Genomic DNA, 20,273 nt, shown 5'->3' on the forward strand with positions numbered 1-20,273 from the left:
GTTATAGTGTGTTTGTATAAGCCCGGTGGCGCTTGGGCCGGGGGTGGGACTGAGGGGCGGGGTCAGGATGCTGAGGCCGCCGCCGATTGGCCGATGTGAGCGTGAGGAGTGGGACGGGAGCTCCCCGCCAACTGTGAGGGGAACAGCGTGGAGGGCCAGCGAGAGTACAAAAAGGAACAAAGAAGCGCAGCCTAACACCTCAAAACGCTCGCACAGGTTGAACACATCAAGTGCAACTTTTGGGAAGGACTCGTCATCTGCACAAGTAAGATCTATCTTTCTTTCTTTTAAAATTTCAGGCTTGACGTCACTTTTGTAAGTCTCACGTGACACTGGAAGATTTCATTTGCACAAGTTTTCTGCTTTTTCCTCGTCCTTCCACCACTAAATATGGATGACATCATTGATTCAAAGTTGAAGTCGTCTTTCGTATCAATCGAGGGCCCGAGGCCTTTGATTTAGAGTGGCACCCAGCGGTCCGTATAGATTTAGACTTGCACTTCCTCATTTTACTCGCAGGCAGAAATTGCACTTTAAGGTCAAACAAATATTCAAAATAAAACAAAGTTGACAACCTCACGTTTGTCGCTGTCACCCATCGTGATCAAGAGTTACGTGCCAAAAGCTAATATTCACAATATGTGCATTTATGTATTCAATTCATCATTTGTACGTTGAGGACGATGTACATTTGCATGCATCAGAAATGACACCGTGCTATTTTCCAATAGCGGGTCCTGCTGATGTAGAAATATCAAGTATCCAAAAAATGTTGGTCACATCTGTCTGTGTGATGAAGTTTTGCAGCGCAACAATAAAAGAGCGTTGAAGCGATACATCAGCGATTGCTGTCTTTTTGATACAGCTCTTCACATGAAGTCATCTTAGACAGCGGGTGAGGAAGATCTTTCCCATTTCAATGTTTATCCCGTGAGGGTCCAAACAGAATTTGTGAAAATAAAATGAAATGCTCTCGCAAAAGGAGCATCAGTCCTTCCTCAAGTAGATGATCAAAGTCTCAAAGTTTAAGTTTTCCGTGGCCAAATGTTTGCATTTCTGTGAACATCTTCTCCAGGTTAGCCTCTCATGCATGCGCCACGGCACTTTGTTTGCCCGTTGCTATGACGTCAACTCCAAAACAAGCTCCTCCCCCTGGCTCAGAAGTGACGTGGAGGTCTCCCACTTTATTCTACTTTGTCCTGAAACATTCCTCCCCGAAGGCATCTGCTCCTTGAGCTGACAATTACATGCTTGCTCATGAAATATCGAGGCAGAAGCAACTCTTTCCTGAACCTCAGTGGCAGAACCTCCGGGCGTAGTTGAGATAAATGACAAGGGCGGCCGACATTTGGTCCTCATTAGGCTGTCACTGAGAGTCAGCAAGAAAGAGAGATTACATATCTCAAATCCAAACTTTCTCTTTGACCTAAAACAGGGTTCTGTACATTCTGTTTGGGAGCCACGTGTCGTTTTTGGGCGAGAAATTGAGATCCAAATCTGGTCGTGATTTTCATGGTGCAGATGAGGAGGCCACTCCTGGCCAAACATAACTGTTACAACACTCGTCTCTCCTTTCGAATGTCGTTCCAAGCCCACAAAATGCTCTCTCATCTTGTGGCAAAAGTTGCAAAAACCTTTCAGGCGGGTTTTAATTACTCACAGATTAGTGCAATCCGCTATTAGCGCATCGCCAGGGTTCATCGTACTTTCCTTCCAAACTTTCTTGCCATATTCCGCAAACACACGGTTGGTAAAGTGAAGACTCAACATTGCCCGTCCGCGTCAATGTGAGCGTTCGGACTGATGCTCTTGAAAAGGGATGGAGGGATGGAAAATAACAATAAATGGATGGATGGACGGCTTGATTTTGACAAGACAGAAATGTCATCAAATCTTCTTTTGCTTTCTCCCATCAGACGGCCTCATGCTGCGCCTCGCAACAACCTCTCGGGACCTGGGCCTCTTGGGCATCGTGTTGTGCGCATGGCTGCTGTGCAATGCCCAAAGCGAGTCGGGCAAAGCGGCTATTCAGCTGCGTCTGGTTGGAGAGAAACGGAAGAAACACGAGGGCCGACTTGAAGTTCTTTACAACGGCGAGTGGGGGACGGTCTGCGACGATGACTTCTCCATCTACGCGGCCCAGGTGGTGTGCAGAGAGCTCGGCTTTGCGGACGCTGAGTCATGGTCACCCTCGGCCAAGTACGGCAGGGGACATGGTAAGAAAAATCCCCGGCACTCCTTTCACGTGCACTTCATTTCATATTTTCCAATTAAAAGGACGCAGGAGGACACTCTGGAGCCAAGAGCCAGCATGTCGTAGGCTAAGGTTGCATATTTTCGTCCTCCGTGTCTCATCAGTGAGGCAAAGTTTTGTTTTCCATATCAGAGAAGCCAAGTGAGACACGGCAATCGGCAGCGTTCATGAGTGCGTGCGTGTTGTGCTCGCACGTGTTTTAGGATGTGGGGGAATTCCTGTATTTGTGTTAAAAAAAAAAAAAAACACGGATGGCATTTCCACCTCTGGGGCAGCTGCTGCTGAATGTCCGTCGGCAGCCATGTTTAAAATAACATTCTTGAAGCAAGACACCTGTTGACACTCGACAAGAAGAGTTCTTATCAACAAAAACCGTTCCGCATGACGTGCTTGCTTACTCGTCGTGATTGCTTGCAGTCCGTCAAGCGTCGTGTAGAAAGTTGGAGGCCAAATGTGACTTTTTAAAATGACTGCGGCTGTTTCCAGTTTGACACTTTCCTTTTTTTTCTTCTTTTTGTTTTGTTTTCACCCCACTTCCACCATTGTCTCATCAAATGCTACTGTTGTTGTTGAGGTACTTTGAAGCCCTTCTTCACAGGAGTCAGTTTGACAGTAAGACGGAAAATAGGATGGATGGATGCAGGTGTTCGTTAAGATTTCAACAACGCTACTGTAGACGGCTCGTGGCGGACGCTCAAGTGCGTCGTTTTAGCGTCTCGCCAAAAAGAAATGCTGAAAAACAGTTGACTACATTAGAGCCGCAGTTCAGTACTTCATGTATCATGTATTTACAAACAAGTTTACAGAAATGTGAACAGTTTGCTAAAACAACCAAGATTTCTGCACACTTTCGATCCCATTCGAGTTGCAGGCGGGCTGCGGCCTTTCCCAGCTGGCGGTGCACATAGAAACAAATACCGATTGACACTCATATTCACGCCTATGGGCAATTTGGAGCCTCCAATTGGCACAACGTGTATGTTTTAGGAACGTGGAAATACGGCAGCGTGCTCGGAGGGAACCCGGGCAAGCGCAGGGACAATGTGCTCAGCTGGCCACACGCCAAAGTCTTGAAAATATGAAAAAGTTCAAAATGTTTCTAAATGCCATCCCAACTGACATCACAAATTTGTACGACATAGAAGTTGGAAGATAGTTAAGGCGGGCGGACGACAACATACGCGCAAAGGTGTGCACGAAAACAGTTTTTGTTTGCACAGAAACAATTTAGCTGTTGTTGGTGGAGACACAAAGCCATAAAAGTAAATCAGGGGATTTTCCATGATGACCAACACAAGGGAGAAAGAACCAGATGCTTTTCTCAGAAATGAAGTCAAGAAAGTAGACAAGCAGTAGTTGTGAGCAAGTGTTATTCTTTTCCCAAGTAGACTTGTTTACAAGCTTCAAGCGGCCAACAAAAACCTCAACGTGTAAAACAAATGGACAGACTTTGGTGAAGCCATTTAAGGTCGTACAAAGTTACTAAAGTGCTACTGCAAAAACTGCAATTGTTAGTCAGATGTTTTTGGGAGCACAGTGCAACTTAGGCAAGCCATTAAAAGCGAGCTGCTCTCAAAATTCAATCCCCTTAAGGCTGGCAAATGTTATGAAGACAATCATACAAGTCGAGCACAACTGGCAGAGCCGGTCTTGTTTGCGAAGACTGGGAAAAATGAAATCATGTTCCAAGCAGCTCAGTGACAGACCGTCTCCCGTTTTTATTCTGATCCGGATCGTTCCCGAGATGTTGTTGGCAGTCTGGTGGCTTGCCCGGTTCCAATCGGGTGGTGGATTCAGATGAATCCGCTGGCCACGTTCCGCAAGTGACCGAACAGTCTGACTTAGTTTGCCAAGTAAAAAGTGAGGCCGGGTCGCCTTTCGCCTAAAGTCAGCTGCATCGGCCCCTTGATTGACGGATGCTTCCTTTCTTGGCTCGTGTCCGTCGCAGGCCGTATCTGGCTAGACAACGTGGACTGCAACGGCAGAGAGAAGAGCCTCGCCGGGTGCCGCTCCAACGGCTTCGGAGTGACCGATTGCAAACATTCAGAGGACGTCGGGGTGCTGTGCTCCCAGCAGCGCATTCCAGGCTTCAAGTTTATCCGGACTCAGGCCAAAAGCGAAGAGGTAGGATCAACACGTACTGCAAAATGTCATGCACTGGCGCCGCGTCAAGTTTCTCCTGTGGATGTAGCCTAGCTCAAATTGATCTATCCGGTCTTCAAGACATCTGATGAGCAGGTCAGGATACGCGAGGTGACATACGAGCGCTTGTTTCTGAGTTGGCGGCATGTCCAAATGTGCAAATAAGCCAGTCAAGACCGAGAACATATTCAAAGAAAGCTGAGGCTCTATGAAAACCTCGAGTCATCGTCAGTGCGGCTTTTGTGCAAAAAGTCAACTAATGACTTTGTCAGGCTTGTTGCCTGCCCACACTCTTCTCCTCACATTCCACCCCACGCCCCCCAGGCCCCGGGTTGATATTGGAAAGCAGGAGAATCTCATCATGTCTGGCGGCCGTCACCAGATGGAAAGTCAATGTCGGCGTGATCGAAGACAGGGAGGAAGTAAAGCAAATGTCTGAAAAGCCTCTGAGGCAGCGGCTTCCCATTTGAGACAGACCAATTGGGACGAAGCGACACTTGTTTTATTGGGAGATGGTCAATGATCTAACATTTTCTCAGAACATTCATACCAGAGTAGAAGCAAAAGAGGAGAATGAAATGCCTGTCTAAAAGGGCAGCCGCAAAAGTTTGGTTCAAAGAAGCCAATCGGTGTGTATCCGGTTGGGAGGGACATTTTCAAGGGCTTACTAATGCCCAAAAATGACTTCATTTTTTACAGGAGGGGTATTTAAGTAGCACCCTCTGGTTCCGTATTTGTTGTGTGTTTACAGTCCCAGGGGTGTTGCGGCCAATTTCGTCCCCCACCCTGTAAATATTTCCTCAGTCTGGGCGAGGCCTTTCAAGCGGAAGGAGAAAGGAACGGGCCGAGCGGAGCGGCTGCTCTTTGACCGTGTCGGAGCGCCGGCCAGCAACTGGCGCGCACGTTCCTTCACTTGATCAATTGGCGTTTTGTGCTCCGTCGCCAAAGCGGCGCGTGTACGTTCAAGTTGAAGCAGAGTGAGAAAGACGTTGAGCGCTCACGCCATCGGGTGCGTGTACGCAGTAAGCGAGCAAAAGCCATCGAGAACAAGACCTGCTTGAAAAAAGATAAATGTGATCCGTTTGGATTGACACGCTGAGAAAGTTGCGCTTGTGGCCAATTAGGGTCGTCCAAATATGAGAACTCCTTGGCTATGATGCAGCCCAGGCGTACGCGACTGCAAACTACAACCGTCGGAAGATTCAAAGATTCCTTCTCTGAGGGTGTTTATTAAAAATGAGAATTATTAGCTGGTTTGTTTGTTGATGTTTTGGTCACGTCATGTTTTTACACAAAATACGCAAATCGAGTGGCAACGTTACATTAGTTATCTTAAAGGCTGAGTTTTTGATCGAGCTTTTATACATATTTGGCTTTTGTGCGGTCAAGGAGGCACGTTGGACGAGCGGTTAGCATGTGCGCCTCACGGTTCTAAGTTTGGGGAGCATAGAAGATGTCGGATGCTTGTTGTGGCACGTGGGTGTCATTTGTGCAGCCACGCAAATGCAATGAAACACATGCACTGGTTTCTTACGGTATGCTTCTCATGTGTGTGTGTGTGTGTTTTTAATCCATCTTAGAGAATCAGAATCAGGAATCTCTTTATTGTCATTGTACTCAAGTGCGCAACGAGATTAGAGAGCTCCCCTCTCCAGTGCAATATAACAAGAATTCAATTAAATATATAAATGAGATAAGAGAATAATAGTGTGATGGAAAATCATACGAGATAGGATATAGAGAGACAGAATTTGCAAAGAGCTGAACATATTTTTGAAAGGACCCCGCCATAACAACATTAGAGAGTGACTGGTAAAAGTTACGCCTTCGCTTGATTACAAATTTTGATTGTTGATTGGAAACAAATTTGATTCGCAAGACAACACGAGTTAGTTCTTGATTTCAAAGGCGACCTTTGCTCATTTCTTGCATCTTTCCTCTGACTTAAGCCTCAGCAAAGTCAGTCCGTCAGGCAAGACTCGGCCACATTGATTGATTTTGACATGCAACATGACAATGGACTTATTAGTTAGTTAAACTCGGTTTCGTTTCTCCAGATGTTGACGATTAGGACAGATCAAGTCTTTGAGAAAGAAGGAAACAAAGTCATGTTTGCTTGTCCAAGTGGGGGACGTAATGGCACCGTCGCACAATGAATCACCCTCAAACTGTGAGGGACGTGTCATTTTAGCAAAATGATTTAAGAGTTCTTTATTCATTTTGCTCTCCAGAAAGTTGGCCGCACGTATTTCCCCCTGCTTGCAAAGAACTTATTTTAACTCTGACTTATTATAGTGTACCTCTCAAAGTTTATATAAAAAAAGTCTTTTCGATGAGCTCATCCTCTGATAAGATGGAGTCTGGTTGAGAGAAATAAACATCCAAGGCAGTTTGCAGAGTTTCCCACCACTGCAATGATTGTGTTTCGTCCAACCAAACACACACACACTCGCAGCTAACACAAAAAAACATTTGAAAAGATTCAGAAAGCGGCATTGCAAGCCTTGCTTTACCGAGGTTAAAGGTTGCATGCCTGCATCAGCTGCAATGGTGTCCGCTTTCAAGAATTCTCAAGCGAGCCACTCTCTGCCACCCCCCCCCCCAAAAAATAAAAAAACAATCAATGAAATCTGAGTTAAAGCGCAACTTGCCTGCAACAAGCCCGATATGTGTGCGAGGCTTGTGAGGAGGAGCGTACTCAAGGGGAGAAAAAAATGGCAAAATTCTTTCTTATGAATTGAAACCGAGACAGAATCAACACATGTTTCCCATCAGGGCCGAAACTATTAAGCAATCCAAAGTCTGCTTTCCTGTCATGCATATTTGCGCCTGATTCGTTAGGCTCAAAGGTGTTTATGAAGCTCTCATAAATATTCATATGGATCATACACATGACCATAATTTACACGGGCCATAATTATCGGCTGTAAATGTTGTAAAACTGCACTTCAATTGGACGCAAAAAGGAGACGAATTCTTGTAGTGCAATAAATTATTATTTTTTAATGTTTTTATTTTTTAGGAGTAAGTATATGCAGGAGCTCCAAATGACCTCAGGACATTTCAAATAAAATTAATGTAAAAGCATCTGCTCAGTATTTCTTTTTTTTTTTTTTAACTGCTGTTATGCAAGTGATACGGTGCAACACGCACGCACGCACACGCAAGCACATATATACACCAGTCGAAGCGAGGAAGGCAGGAAGCCAGGCCATATTATTATGAAAGTCATCTCAAAGAGATTTTCAGCTACATCGCAGCATGAAAATGATTCACATTCACCATATTTAAGCAAGGTGGGTTCGTGAGGAAGGGAGGGCACAGGCTCGTGTGCGTGTGTGTGTGTGTGTGTGTGTGAGGGGATGTCACGTGCAGATAAACGTGAGGTTTGGTCTGGCGGCTGAAAAAAAGTGGAAGAAATGCACAGTCGTGGAAGTATTTGTGAGCCGCGGGCTCGAGCAGCGTCTCATGTCTACATGCCGGGCGGTGGGGGGGTCACCGCGGACACTTAAAATAACACGTCTGCTCTACAGTTTGGAAACATTTCAGTCATGGCTTCCTCGAGCAACACACGCTGGCTGGCACTGGAAGAAGCACGTGGCCAAAGTAAACTGGGAATGCATTTGAGGAGAAAATCAGTATTTTTGGAATGAATGATTCACAAGTACAGTCAGCGAGTTACAAAGACGACGATTGACACGGATGATAGCATCACAACACATTGATGATTTTTGCACTGATTACTTTGTCTCATAACCAACTTCAAATAATTGCGTATTAATGCCAAGACTTCTTTTTTTTTTTTTGCTGAAAAAGAATTCCTTATGATGAAGACTCAGCATTAACTGCATCTGATGCGGCGTCAGCAAGATCATGCATGACATGAATGTTGCGTCATTGCCTATGCACGGAACATACGACCGTGAATCGCAAACCAGGATGTGATTACGACAAATATTATAAGCACCTCTGTTAGTCATTTAGAGTTTCATTCATTTTGCATTATTCATTTCCCATTCTGGACAGCTGAAATCGCCAATGACAGAAATGAAGTAACAATTTGAATCAAAGCGGTGAATGAGAAGCTCACAACTACGCCTCCTAGGGGTGATGAGCGGTATAATGATGAAAAGAGTTTTTCGGTCGATGCATGGCATCAGAGTTCTGTCACAGCTTTTTCATCTGTCGACACTCATTGTGAATGAACAGGAGATGTGTGCAGATTTGAGATTCTTCCAAAGAGGATTTGGCTGAGTTTATGTCTGCTGGTTTGCGCGTTTTTTTTTTTTTGTTTGAACTGGATCCAGCTGTGGCTATCTGTCCTCCTGACATCCTCTCTCGACATTCGTGCTTCAAACATGCAGTTTCCTGCCTCCTGAGCCAAAAGTAACACCGGAAGCACCCGTCTGAACCTCAAACTTGCACGTTTTGGCCAAGATTTTAGCCCTCACGCCTTGCACCACTGCAAATGATTCTCATTATGATACAAAACATCCACCAAAACTTGTCAATTTGATGATGCTTATCAGTCATTGGAAAAACGGCCCGTTAAGCTTCCGGCAAGTGGCCGCAGCCTCGAGGTAAATGGGCAGCATTCATTTGTATGGACAATTTTGTGTCTTGGGGAAAAAAAAAGAAAAAACAACTGTGTGGAATGTAAGAGGAAGCCAAAGTACCCAGAAAAAAATCCATGCAAGCAGTGCGAGATGAGATTCCGACCAAGGACCTCTTGACTGCAAGGCAGACGCGTAAACCACTTCTGTACTGTGCACAAATAAAATGAGATGCAGCGCCAATGAAGTAGATGCGAAGTGACTTTTGCTGTCAACAGAACCGACTTGAAGCAATTGTTAGCGCCATTATTCCACATCACATGAATGGCATTCCTCTTAACAATCAATAAAGCCTGTTTAAAACCCCCCCAGTAGTGAGGATTTACATTGATCACCTATGAGTTCTCAAGTCTTCTCCTTTGCGTCCAGACTCGGGATGGAAAACCTTACGTCATGCCCCCCTGATGAAAGAACGGCTTGTCCCACTCAAACCGCAGCAGTCAGGAGGGTCGAGGTCACAGTCTGACTTAACTGGCCCCTCCTGCTCCCCATTTGCTGCGGGGTTACACAACATTCTCAGAGGCTGACGCCATCTCCGGAAACCACCGTGTGGGCAAACATGTTCGACATGTCTGGATGTTGGCGGTTTGCAAAAGCAAGTCAGCATTGCACAGAGGAGCTAAAACGCCAAAGCCACCATTTGGCGGACGCCCCGCAGCAACTCAAGGAAGGAAATGAACAACGGCAGGGGGTTGTTTTTCTCCTAGGGTCAGAAGTCAAAGGTTGCAGCTCGATTCAGAGGTGCTCAGGAAACGTTGGTACACATCTTTTTGCTCGCCCAGAGACCACCCACAGATACTTTCGTGATCTCCCCCAGCCAATCTGGATAAACCATGATCTTCAAAACAAACCTGTGCTCACAGGCATAATAATTGCTTCATCAAACTAATTGATGGTCAGGAAATAATCAACTGTGTGAAACTGATTGATGTTTAAGCAAGTGAGGCAAAATGGAGGGCATTACTTGGTTGCAACCAGCAGTAATCGCCGTTGCTTCCATCCTGAATTTGCAACATAAACAACAAAAACAACACGACATCAGAAGTTGACCTAAAGTATATCGAAAGACTTCCGCAATGAAACTGGAGTCGATGTGTATCTCCACATCTGATCTTTCCATTTGTACTTGACTGAAGACGGAGAAAAAAAAAATTACATTCAGCCTTTCATCAAGCATCTCATGTCACAAAAGTTTCAATTTCCTCCTCCTATTTTTCAGTGTGACTCAAGTGATAGGGTGAGTTTTAAAAAATGTAAAATGCACACTGCAAGTCAGTGGGATGCTTGCATTTTTTCTCCACTCTATCATTCGACAACTTTGAACTGAAAATATTTGAAGAACTGCAAGACGAGGCCAGAATATAAATGGGAAATGGCGGTCAAATTCGGGCCATGTATGTGGGTCCAATACAAACAGTTTATTTATTTATTTATTTATTTATTTATTTATTTTTTGTGGGGGGGGGGGGTGCATAGCCGCATTTTGAATCAATGCATTTTGGACATGAAATCCATACTTCCTCATAATAATCACACTGTTTTAATTATCGTCTAATTCTCTTTATTATTTTGCTTCATTTAGATGGCAACATATCAGATAACTTAAACGGACAGACTTTGCACTGGCGGAGAGCCTTAATGAAGCCAAATAAATATTGCAGCCTCCGTAAACAGGAACAATCTCCATCCTACTAGCAATATGTGTGACTAACGTAACATGACGTTCCTCAGGGCTTGCCGGTGAGCGTGGAAGACGTGCGAATTAGGGCCACATATTCTCACAGAAAAAGGACACCCATCACCGAAGGCTTTTTGGAGGTGAAAGACGGAGGAAAGTGGAAGCAGATCTGCAACGCAGACTGGACGGAGATGAACAGCAGAGTCATCTGCGGCATGTACGGCTTCCCAGCAGACAAGCGCTTCAACAACAAGCCCTACAAGTAAGTCGTCATGAGCCGGCGGGAATATATTTAGAACATTTTTTTTTTTTCCGGGGGCTCACATGACGCAGAAAAGCTGCACGGCGGCAAACTGATTTGACGTTCTCGTGCGTCAGGACTTTGTTTTCCGGCAGTGGCCTCTTCAAGCGCTTTCCTCACTGAGATGAAGCAGACTCAAGTCTGAAGATTAGTTGACACAAAGCCCAAAAGGAATTCTAGCGGATAGAGGCTGCGTTGAGTGGGGAACGTGTGTGTGCAATGCTCAGCGCCGCATCTCATTCTTGCTCCCTTTGAGCAGGAGTGTGACCACGTTGGCATTCTGAAACGTCACCGCAAATGCGAGGGGGCACTACAAATTCGTTACCATTTCCCGGCAGATGTCTCTAAATTCTTTGAGATGTTCTGAGCAAAGTTAAAAACGACTACTTTTTTGTTTGAAATGAAAATGGTCATTCTAATTCTCATGGGTTTAATTTCATGCAATTAACCACATGACTGATCGTAATTTGAATTCTATATTTGAGTTTCTAGGCACTCTGCACCATCCATACACAAGAAATTGAAATTATTTATTGCCCCCGTCTCAGATTGCTGGCCAAGCGACGCAAGAAGAACTACTGGGGTTTCTCCATCAACTGCGCTGGCAACGAAGCCGACCTGTCGGATTGCAAACTGGGCGGGGAAATCGAGCTGAAGGGCAACCACACCTGTGAGCAGGGCATGCCCGTGGTGGTCAGCTGCGTTCCTGGACGGACGTTTGCTCCCAGCCTCAGCACGGGCTACAGGAAGGCGTACAGAGTGGAGGTAAACTTGACACAACAAGATTTAGGAACTGAGCCCAAAGTCTAATGCACCCACCACCACAGCAACCCCTGGTGCGACTAAAAGGCGGAGCCATGATAGGAGAGGGCCGCGTGGAGGTGTTGAGGAACGGCGAGTGGGGTACGGTGTGTGAAGACAACTGGAACATTCAAGCTGCCACCGTGGTTTGTCGCGAGCTGGGCTACGGCAGCGCCAAAGAAGCCTTGACCGGGGCTAGTATGGGACAAGGTACACTCAAACACACTCTTCACTGCTCTTGTGCATCAAGCTTTAACATGACTATGGAAAGGAAGAACTATTAGAGGAGGTCCAAATGGAAAGGGAGCGTAAAAATGAAGAGTGACAAAAAAATCCACCACCAACCACATACAACTTTCGGCAGAAACGGGTCTCTTCCTTCTTTAAATGATGTGATCATATGCTTACGGTTTCCACTGAACCCGATTCCAGCCGTCAAAACAAAACCACCTGCTGCTTTCATGAAATCTCAGTCAGCATAAGAGGGCCAACAAACGACTTTATGGACAAAACGTTAGTCTTGTGTTCTGCAAGCTGATTCTGTGAAATGCAACATACTATTGGAAAGGAATCACGTTTGCTGAAGCAATTAGTCAGACAGATGTTCTCAGAATGGACCAGAGTACAAAATGTTCCAGCAAAGAAAAACAGCTGTTCGGAGATCCAGAGGAGGAATTCTGTCTGGACTGTGCACAAGTTCTTTTTCAGAAGTTGAGCTCTGGTTGCAAAAGGGAACCACACGCAGACTCCAAATAGATGATGATGACGACGACGTTGGTTTTTGGGACTACGTAACAAAACCAAATTTGTATTTGTAGGAGACTGTTGCTCGCAAACGCAATCTTTAGAATTCTCAATAAAAAGTAATCAAGCTGGAGGGAAGTTAATGACTGAGTGCCGCAATTTCAGGCTCAGCGTTGTTCTGGTTGTTGATTTAATTCCTCCGGTGGCGAGCACATTTGTGGCCGCACATCACCAAGACGAGGACATTCCTCCTCAGTCACTTGGGAAGAAAGCCAGCATTCGGGGAGAACTCACACACGCTCTTGTGGAATACGCGCGGCACTGAATTTGCTTGTTTTCAGCTTGAGAATAAGAATGTTTTGGGTTTTTTTATGTCATGCATTTTGTTTTCTTGAAATAACCGAGTTACCGAGAAGTCTAACATCAGTCTCCAACAAAACAGTCAGTCATGCGAGGCCGCTGCCATTTAATTGCTGGACGTCGCTGTAGGATCGTGTCTTTCTTTTTTCCTGTAATTGCATAACAATTAAAATTGTGGGACTTGAAGAAAGTTTTTCACGTGGTTGCCTTTGTAGGCATCGGGCCAGTGCACATGAACGAGGTGCAGTGTTCTGGCTTTGAGAAATCTTTGACGGAGTGTCACTTCAATGGCGACGCTCTGGGCTGCAGCCACGAGTCCGACGTCGCAGTCAAGTGTAACGTTCCTGCGATGGGCTTTCACAACAGAGTGAGTGGCGCTCTCTCTTTTTTTTTAACATTTGACATACACAATGGTGCAAAGAAATAATGTACAGCTATTTCGTTATTTGGATTCGAATTCAACATTTCTACAGAAGTTGTATTTTGATCTTTGAACTTAAATATCTATACGTCTACATGGGTAGACGGTGTGAGTACGTTTGCCATCTGTGGCCACACGTGTCTGTTTGTCCTCATCCCAGCTTCGGTTGTCCGGCGGACGTAATCCCTACGAGGGCCGCGTGGAGGTTCTTACAGCCTGGAACGGCTCTCTGGCGTGGGGGGCGGTGTGCAGTGAGAGCTGGGGGACGATGGAGGCCATGGTGGTGTGCCGACAACTGGGCTTGGGATTTGCCAGTCACGCCTTCCAGGTAGCGCATGCTTCCACCCCAAATCAAAATCATCCGATTTAGATGATGGGGTTGCAGGTTCCGTTTCACTCCAATTTGGCTTTTACTGAGCAAGAGCAACCTCTACTGACACAAATCAATATCCTAACCTTGGGAGGGAATGTTTCCTTTTCTCCCCCATATGTTAATATTTAAACCCCATTTGAGTTTCAGTGTGACTCATTCACTCGGTACAAGCGGCCAAACGAAAGTGAGCCAATATGAGAGCAGGGCCAAACATTTTGCCCGCACAAAGATAATTTCCGATTTTGACAGGAGCTATTCGTTTAACATCATTTCAATTACGGCGCTTGTAGTTTGCACAGCTGTGAAAGTGCACGGCGTCATACTTGTAACGACAGAAGGTGAGGACAATATTAGAAGCAGCTCACAGCAGCAGCCTGAGCTTTGTTGCTTCCTGAGGGCAAAAATAAAGACGCCGACTTGTAAACGGGCAGCGGGTCCGCCATATTCGAGACTTGACACAGATGCTCGTTGACTCCCTCAACACAATATATGACAGCATATGGAAAGCGCTTTGTTACAGCTGCAGCGGTTGTGAAATGCGCCGTAAAAATCAAGTTATACAACTGAATTTTTATCGCGCATTTCACAACAGCTGGAGCTGGAGCGGCAGCATTGCGGATGCCACGCTATCTTGTTTGACGCCAAAAGAGCAACAATGAGTGCACATATTGTAGGCACATTGTTAACAAATCGAATTTGAATGTCGCTGTAAGCTTGAACCACTGAAAAAGCATTTTGGGTTCCTTCATTCTTCTGTATGTCAGCGGACCAATTTTGGGTTGAGGGAGGGACTGCACCATTTTATGATTGAAGGGGTCCGGCCGGACCGTTCCAAAGAGGACCTGCACCTTCGTGCAAATGCTCACCAACATAAAATGAATTCATGACATGCTTAAGAATCCATCACTCAAGTTTGCAAATGAGTTGTAGTTTGACGTAACGTTGCTAACCTGAAACAAAGCTTCACCTTTTTGTAAGGTTGACAAACATCGTGCCTCGTGGTGGCGCTAAGGCTCGATTTAGGTTGTCTGGACTTGAAATGCTCCAGCATCCGCACGCCATGAACAGATGGAACAAATGACACCAAACCACCGCTGAGATGCTATACAGCACGCCTGCCTGTCTTGTCCCTTAACTCACGTGCACAATTAGATTTCTTTTCGCCGTCGTAAATCCTCCACATCAGTCACGACGGAAAGTTTGACTTTCACAAGGCGCTTTCCATGTGGTTGAGGAAAGAGGCTGAGTCCGCACTTTGGGGACGACGCATCCTCGCTTGCTATGTCGTTTACTTTGAGATATATGGCAGAACATTTATCAGTGAGATAATGGGAAGGCTTACAACGTTTCCATACATGAGTCATCCAGAAAAAAAAAAAAAAGCAAAATGTCCGAGCTGGTGAGTCAGGCTTTATTGTGCAGTACGTCGCCATTTAGAAAGAAATAGTTAAACATATGGGCTGACTTGAAGAACAAACGTGAGATGATTGTTACTTCCACAGAACAAGGATCAGGGAAAGAGTCGGCCCAAGAAGCACAATTTGATTTTGGGCTTACACTTTGACAAAATACGGAGGACTCGGATGTTTGCGTCACATTTTTTTCATTTGGTTAATACAGTTTATGATGCTTTTTGGGGCACCTCTAAGAGGTCCAAAGTCCCGAATAGCCGCTCATGTCGACGCTGCTCAGCAATAAAGCGAAATGATCATTCCACATGTGCCGTTTCTAGTGTGTGCCGATGAAAAATGCAGCGGACCATTGAAATGAAATCAAAAGGCAATGATAGACAGCCATTGCTCGACCACAAAACTGTTTTTTTTAACTGTCTTGTACTCTTTATAGTTGTGAAATATGAGCCACCATGGTCACGTCCAGCGTTGCCGGCACAGAGAGAAGATGATAAAAGTACACATTAAGCATGAAAAACGAGAGGCCAAAGCCAACGAAGCAGCTCAGGGCGCTCACAAAAAACAAGAGGATTTTTTTTTTTTTTTTTTTTTAAAGGGGAGACACAAAATGTTATATTCTATTCAACTATAAAACTTGTGTCACTACAATTCAAGCAAAACTGACACCATGAAATCGGGAGGGGATAAATAGGCTTCAAGCGGGCACGGCTAAGAATCGCTGTCACGAATATAATGTGATGATTTAGTGCTAAGGCCAAATTGTGTGTGGGCTCATTAATATTACAGACCACTAGAATGAGTGAACCTGAGGTGGCCATGTCGTGACAGAGAGGCTATTTTCCAAATTCAAGTCGGCATGTCTTGAAAATGAAGCGGAAGCCGTGACATTGGGTTCATCCATTTCGGGTGTTTTCTGTGCTTCTTTCATCAGGAAACTTGGTACTGGCAAGGCGATGCTGCGGCTGACAATATCGTGATGAGTGGTGTGAGATGTTCGGGCACTGAGCTCAGTCTGGATCAGTGCCTGCATCACGGGAAACACATTCAATGTCCCAAAGGGGGTGGACGCTTTGCGGCTGGGGTGTCCTGCACTCTGAGTAAGGACGGGTCATGCATTGAACCGGGCTTAATGTACTGGACCGCTTGTGGCTCATGTTGCTCGTGTCGTCAAGACACACGCTTCCCAACCCCGAAATGTAAATGATGTCTCCTATCCAGCGGCCCCCGACCTGGTCCTCAACGCCAAGGAAGTGGAGCACACCGCATACCTGGAGGACAGGCCGATGTACGCCCTGCAATGTGCCCAGGAAGAGAAGTGCCTGTCCAGCAGTGCCGACAAGGCCGACCACAACTCTTACCGCCGCCTGCTGCGCTTCTCCTCTCAGATCCACAACAACGGCCAGTCAGACTTTAGGCCGCGAGCGGGGCATCAATCCTGGACTTGGCATGAATGCCACAGGTGAGGCCAAATGACATAAACTGCTGCTCAGTTCACATTCATGGCGACTTTGCCCCCATTTTTTTCCCAATCTATACGCAGACATTTCCACAGCATGGAGGTGTTCACCCACTATGACTTGATGAATGCGAATGGAACCAAAGTGGCAGAGGGTCACAAAGCCAGCTTCTGTCTGGAGGACACGCGTTGTGAAGAAGGTACATCCATTTGTTGTTTCAGCATTTCAAGCTCCAAAAATTATTTTATGCGCACTCACACGTCTAAACATAGGGTTGTGGAATATGAATTAAGCAGCCAAATCAACCATCTCGTGGGGGGTCAACTCTCAACTGAAAATGGCATCACACGAGATAACGACCAATCACAGCTCACCAGTTTTCCGGGTTTGCTGAGCCGTGATTGGTCGGTTCCTGAACAACTGTCAAATCGTTCACAGTTGACAGCAAGTGACAACATGGCCACCACCTGAGTTGAGTCAAAACGGGTCAATTTTGCACTCAGGGCAATATTAATTGGAGGACCACTTTTAGATTCGTGGAGCCACATGTAAATTATTGTTAACATAAAAAAGAAAAAAGAAAAAAGACTTCACTTCTCCTTTAACAATCACTGTCTGGTATTGGCGACGACCTGAGACCTTGAAATTAGGCTGGCATCGGCCCGATATCGATACCTGGCATAGGTACTTGCCCATCATTAGACAACAGAGGCCATTTAATGCAATCAAAACATCGTCATGCTCAAGAAACCCGTCTGAAATTATTTTCTTGCCGGAAGAAGCCTCCTAAGGTTCCGTAACAATACTCAAGTAGCCTATTGCATTTACATCATCATACAACCCAATTGAGCCAAGAAAATATGCCTTCATCCACAGCTAGAAACTCTGATTATGATGAAAGTAGAGCAACTTAATATACTGACCGATCTTCACGGCAACAGGCATTGAAAAGAAATATGAATGCGCCAACTTCGGAGCACAGGGCATCACGGTGGGCTGCTCGGATACGTACAGGCATGACATTGACTGCCAGTGGATCGACATCACCGATGTTCCGCCTGGCGACTACATCCTGCAGGTACGTCAGCTATCATAGACGCGCTCGTCACGATGATGACGACGACGACCACGTTCACGTATGCCACAAAAATACATGACACGGAGCGCTATTTCAGGTGGTGATCAACCCACACTACGAGGTTGCAGAATCCGACTACACCAACAACATAATGAAGTGCCGCAGTCGCTATGACGGAAATCGCATCTGGATGTACAACTGTCAAATAGGTGAGTGAGCTCTTTGCAACATGACCACTGCGATCTGGTCCAAATTCCAGATTAAGCGATTGCCAACCCCTTTACAGTCATTGATCCCTTTTGACCGCTTAAGTACATCTTGGTGATCAGAGCTGGGCAGTCTGTCCTGGGGGCGAAACAGTCCGGAGGCCCATTTTTTGGGGATGGGGTCGGGGTGACAAATTTAAAAAAAAAGGATTTGATTAAAAAAGGCCGCAGGTTGATTTTAGTCCGGCGCACAAATCGGCCCTCACGCCTGTGATGAACCTACAAAAATTGCGTCTTTAGCGCCCCTACCAACTGTTTGTGTTTGGAGACGTGAGAAAGCAACGCGTGTTCAAGCGTGCCTGTGTTTCCTTATTCAGACCTCACGTAACCCGCCCGTCCCAACTGCTACTTGGGTATCCCATTGCAAGAGGGGGGGGGCAATCCCGCAATCCTTAGAACACCATCGACATCAGCACTTACTTGTATTGGCCACGTTCATGGAGAAGACGAAGGAAGAAGGAGACGAATAAGTCCATAATAAGCCCATAATAACGTAAGCACGTTTGAATAGTAAAGTAGTTTGTTTTTTTTTATGTTAAAATAAACCTCTGGCGTTAGCATCTCTCTTGCGGCGGCATCGTGCACGGACGCTTTTTTTTTTTTTTAACGGGGCCGGGTGTCTGACAATTTTTATGAATAAGGCCGGAGGGTCGAGGCCAGAATAGTACAGAGATCGCGGCCAGAGGGTGGGCCGCGGGGGAGTGACCGGCAAACAAGGGTCAAGTGCCCAGCTCTGGTTGTCCTACACTTCTTCTGAGTCAAGTCTGCACAAGAAGATGGAGCACACCTCTGCATGAGAGGGAAGAAAACATCTCCTCTATTCTGGATTTACAGGTGGCTCCCGGAGTTCAGAAAGTGAAGAAACATTTCCGGGGCTGCTGACCAATCAGCTTTCGCACAGGTAGACAGACGTTCATTAATGAAGCGCGGAGGAGTGCATCACAACCACTAAAGGAGAAGGAGGCTAAAGTTGAGGACGTGAAGTACAAATGGAGACTCGGCGCGTTTGAACAGATGTGAATGTGCAGCGTTGGGGATTACATTCGAAAAGACCCTTTGACCAAATGTGTTATCGAGATGTAAAAGTTGAGAAAATCGGTTTTGTTGTTGATGAGCTGACGATGTGCTAAAAAGCGGCCATATTTTTGGAAACTGACTGTGATTCAGAAAATGATACAGCTCCAATTTTGTGGTGTCTTTGTGGAAATGTTTTTTTTTTTTTACAAGTGGTGCTTGTTAATGAATATGTCAGGGAACATTGCAGCCAAATATTTTTTTGTAAATGAAATGTGCCAACAATTACCTTTGAATGGTCAGTACAAGAAACCCGCGCCTCCATTTTTGTCCAGGAAAAACATGGCGCGACATTGTGTTGAGAAGTTCTTCAATATCAAATGCAAGACAGACATTTCTTGGACTGTTTCCAACATTGATGCTTTTAATTGTTTTGATTTGATTTTAATTGACATCCTATATCCACATCAATTCAAAGTATCAACTGGTAATAATTCAACACATTTCATTTTCCTTGATGACTTAAGGGCAACACGATTTAAAGTATCTGTCTCTGACTTCCAAATACTTGACCTCAACTTTGAAAAGCTTTTATTTATTGACGTTTTACTTTTAGCTTCCACATGCTCTCCATGTTTTGTGTTTTATCCCCTCGTCTTCCATTAAATTATTGCTGTCAGGGCGTCAAATGTGTGTGTGTGAAAATGCCGTTGTGTTGTTGTCGTCATTTTGTAAATGTTACTAATTGCCTTCATTTTCTAAGGGTGTCAGTCACATGCCGCCAGGCGGATTTGATACAAATGTGGAAATGCATGACATTTTCTGGAATAAAGGTGAAAGCACAACTCTGTTTCTGTGATTAAAGCTCAGTTTTGAATGCTTGGAAAACAAACAATTAAAAAGCACGACAACTCACTGTAGCACAAGGCTAAATATGAAAACAATTAAACAGAAGAATAATGTGTTTATATCACAAAATGCCACTTGACGGGACATCCTTCCATCCATAATCTGAACCGCTTATCCTCAACATGATACAAATGAATGCCAACACACATATGACCACAATGACCATAATTGTCCCCCCCCTATTATAAAGCTTTGAATTAGGGAGGTTCACAATATTCCTAGTTTTTAAAGTTCTCTTGTGTCTGTATAAAATAATGAGCTGTTGCTTAAAATGTCAAGTAGTCACTCACTCACTGGCGAGTTTGAACACATTGAAAGGTTTTTGGCGACAAGAGGAAATGTTTTCGCCTGTTGAAAGAGTTTGCGAACATCTGTGAACAAAGTCAGAGGCAAAAGCAGCATTTGCTACGTGTGCAAAGACCTTCGCCGCTCAGTTCGATACGGGCTGGC

At 45.3% G+C, this 20,273-nt stretch overlaps 2 protein-coding genes across 3 annotated transcripts in view; one reads left to right on the forward strand and one right to left on the reverse strand.

Annotated features, from left to right (window-relative positions):
• r3hcc1 (R3H domain and coiled-coil containing 1) overlaps nt 1–20,273 on the reverse strand; it is a 31,666-nt gene that overhangs the window by 6,126 nt on the left and 5,267 nt on the right. The gene's annotated exons all lie outside the window — the stretch shown is intronic.
• On the forward strand, nt 73–19,759 carry loxl2a (lysyl oxidase-like 2a). 2 transcript variants are annotated; one of them, XM_088308527.1, is made up of 15 exons: nt 73–265; nt 800–895; nt 1,917–2,216; nt 4,203–4,378; nt 10,741–10,949; nt 11,537–11,753; nt 11,816–11,999; nt 13,109–13,260; nt 13,475–13,642; nt 16,031–16,196; nt 16,318–16,558; nt 16,640–16,755; nt 17,498–17,634; nt 17,732–17,843; nt 18,735–19,759. In XM_088308527.1, exons 3-15 carry the CDS (start codon nt 1,925–1,927, stop codon nt 18,803–18,805), a joined length of 2,241 nt encoding a protein of 746 aa, XP_088164653.1. In that variant the 5' UTR covers nt 73–265; nt 800–895; nt 1,917–1,924; the 3' UTR covers nt 18,806–19,759. The 2 variants fall into 2 exon arrangements, with proteins under 2 accessions (XP_088164653.1, XP_088164652.1); XM_088308526.1 differs by lacking the exon at nt 800–895.

This window comes from Idiotropiscis lumnitzeri, chromosome 11, assembly GCF_059441095.1.
Source record: "Idiotropiscis lumnitzeri isolate Australia: NSW breed Sydney's pygmy pipehorse chromosome 11, RoL_Ilum_1.0, whole genome shotgun sequence".
Lineage (NCBI taxonomy): Eukaryota > Metazoa > Chordata > Actinopteri > Syngnathiformes > Syngnathidae > Idiotropiscis > Idiotropiscis lumnitzeri.

Excerpts from the sequence above, each read along its gene's own strand:
- loxl2a (XM_088308527.1), top strand. The coding sequence starts at position 1,925 with ATGCTGCGCCTCGCAACAACCTCTCGGGACCTGGGCCTCTTGGGCATC. Across the intron at positions 2,217-4,202 it reads CAAGTACGGCAGGGGACATG|GCCGTATCTGGCTAGACAAC; the intron begins GTAAGAAAAATC and ends TGTCCGTCGCAG. Across the intron at positions 13,643-16,030 it reads TTGCCAGTCACGCCTTCCAG|GAAACTTGGTACTGGCAAGG; the intron begins GTAGCGCATGCT and ends TTCTTTCATCAG.